General features: G+C 42.4%; 1 protein-coding gene across 1 annotated transcript; it reads right to left on the reverse strand.

Annotated features, from left to right (window-relative positions):
* Nucleotides 1-251: 251 nt before the first annotated feature.
* On the reverse strand, nucleotides 252-923 carry LOC136796297 (uncharacterized). The gene has a single exon (XM_067049715.1). The coding sequence runs from the start codon at nucleotides 921-923 to the stop codon at nucleotides 252-254; it is 672 nt and encodes a 223-aa protein (XP_066905816.1).
* Nucleotides 924-1,633: the final 710 nt, after the last annotated feature.

Here is a 1,633-nt window from a genome sequence, read left to right on the forward strand (position 1 = left end):
GTGGTCAGCGATAAGATCGTTCCACCAATAAGCCGGAAGTCTACCGTTACCCATATTGGAACGAATCATAGCCGCGTCGCACGCATTGTATGCTAGGCCCATTACCTGTCGAGCTTTGTCCTCCGCAGTGCCTGACAAATTACATTGGGTCTCCATCATGATTTGGAACGATTCCCTGTCAAACGTGCTGGTTTTCCAGCGAACCGCACACCTCTCACGCCTAATGACCCAATGACCCTTGGTTCGCGGTTTCATATTGTGGTCAGGTCAGGAGCCTGGTGATCACTGTGTGAGTACACTTCGCTGACCTGCCAACTAGTAGTTGGCAGAAGGATGTCGCTAACAAACGTGAGGTCAATTACCGAGCTCCTTCCTGCTCTCAAAAACGTAGGGTCCGACCCAGTATTTGCCAAAACAAGATCCTCAATCTGCGCGAAGGCTTCAAGAAGGATTTCTCCGCGACGGTTAGTCGACTGACTACCCCACTCCGTCGCCCAAGCATTAAAATCTCCGGCAATAACTACGGGTCTTCGCCCTCTGGCATCTAGGACTATAAGATCTATTAGTCCTTGGAATTCCTCGGTTGTGGTGTTTGGTGGGGCATAGCAGCTATACAAGTATAGATGTCGTATCTTAGCCCAGACAAACCCACATGTGAGGTCTTGTGTCGCTTCGGTTATGGCCTGTCTGCCGAATGCCCAGATCGCAGCCCTTCCAGTGATGTCAGATATCCAAGCGACGTTTTCCAGATTTTTATATTGTTCACTCAGGATGGCCACGTCAATCCTTAAGTCTTTCACTGTTTTCCAGAAAAGATCTTGAGCTGGATCACAGTGGTTGAGGTTAAGTTGTAGGATCCTAATTTTGTAGGTTTTTTCAGCCGCCTTTGCTCTTGTAGGACATGATGAGGTAATGCTGGGCATTGATTTCCGCTACAAGAGTGCTCATTATCTCCTTAACCGGCGCAAAGTGCACAACTAGGATTCCGCGTGCAATCGAAGGCTAAATGTCCCTCTTCGCCACATTTGTGGCAACACTTGGTCCTGTCAGGACCCCGGCATCTTCTAGCCAAGTGTCCGAATTTCCAACATTCTTGTCCTTCTCCCGTTTTTCAGTAATCCGGCCCCCCCATCCTGCAGTAAGTTAAAATAATAATAAAGGCTCTGCGTACATTGTAGGTTTATGATTTTTGTTTAACACTGAAAAATAATAACCACTAACATATTTGACCTGCAGTTAAGTAGTTATAAAGGCTTATCGATTTGTAGGTTTGAATTCTGTGTTGGTTGAGCGGAATTATGTAAAGATTAACATTGCTTAAGTAAGAGAAAAGTTTAATTTGTTCGTAAATCGGGGCTAAAAAGGATACAAAACAGCTAAAAGTATGTTGACAAAGTATGATATAAAGAAAAAAACTGAAGTAGGGTTAAAAATTAAGTTAATGTAAGTGAGAAATTATATTATTATATTATATAAAAAGAAATAAAAATAAGATGTACAATAATAAGTATATGTAAAAAAGAAATAATATAGACTGTTAGATTTAAAATTAACAGGCATTGGAGGGCTACAACTGGGTAGTTTTTCGATGACGGTTAAAATTGGTTACATATAAGTGAAATACCAGAAAATA

Source organism: Halyomorpha halys, unplaced genomic scaffold (genome assembly GCF_000696795.3).
Source record: "Halyomorpha halys isolate HHAL.00 unplaced genomic scaffold, Hhal_1.1 Scaffold1042.1, whole genome shotgun sequence".
Classification (NCBI taxonomy): Eukaryota; Metazoa; Arthropoda; class Insecta; order Hemiptera; family Pentatomidae; genus Halyomorpha; species Halyomorpha halys.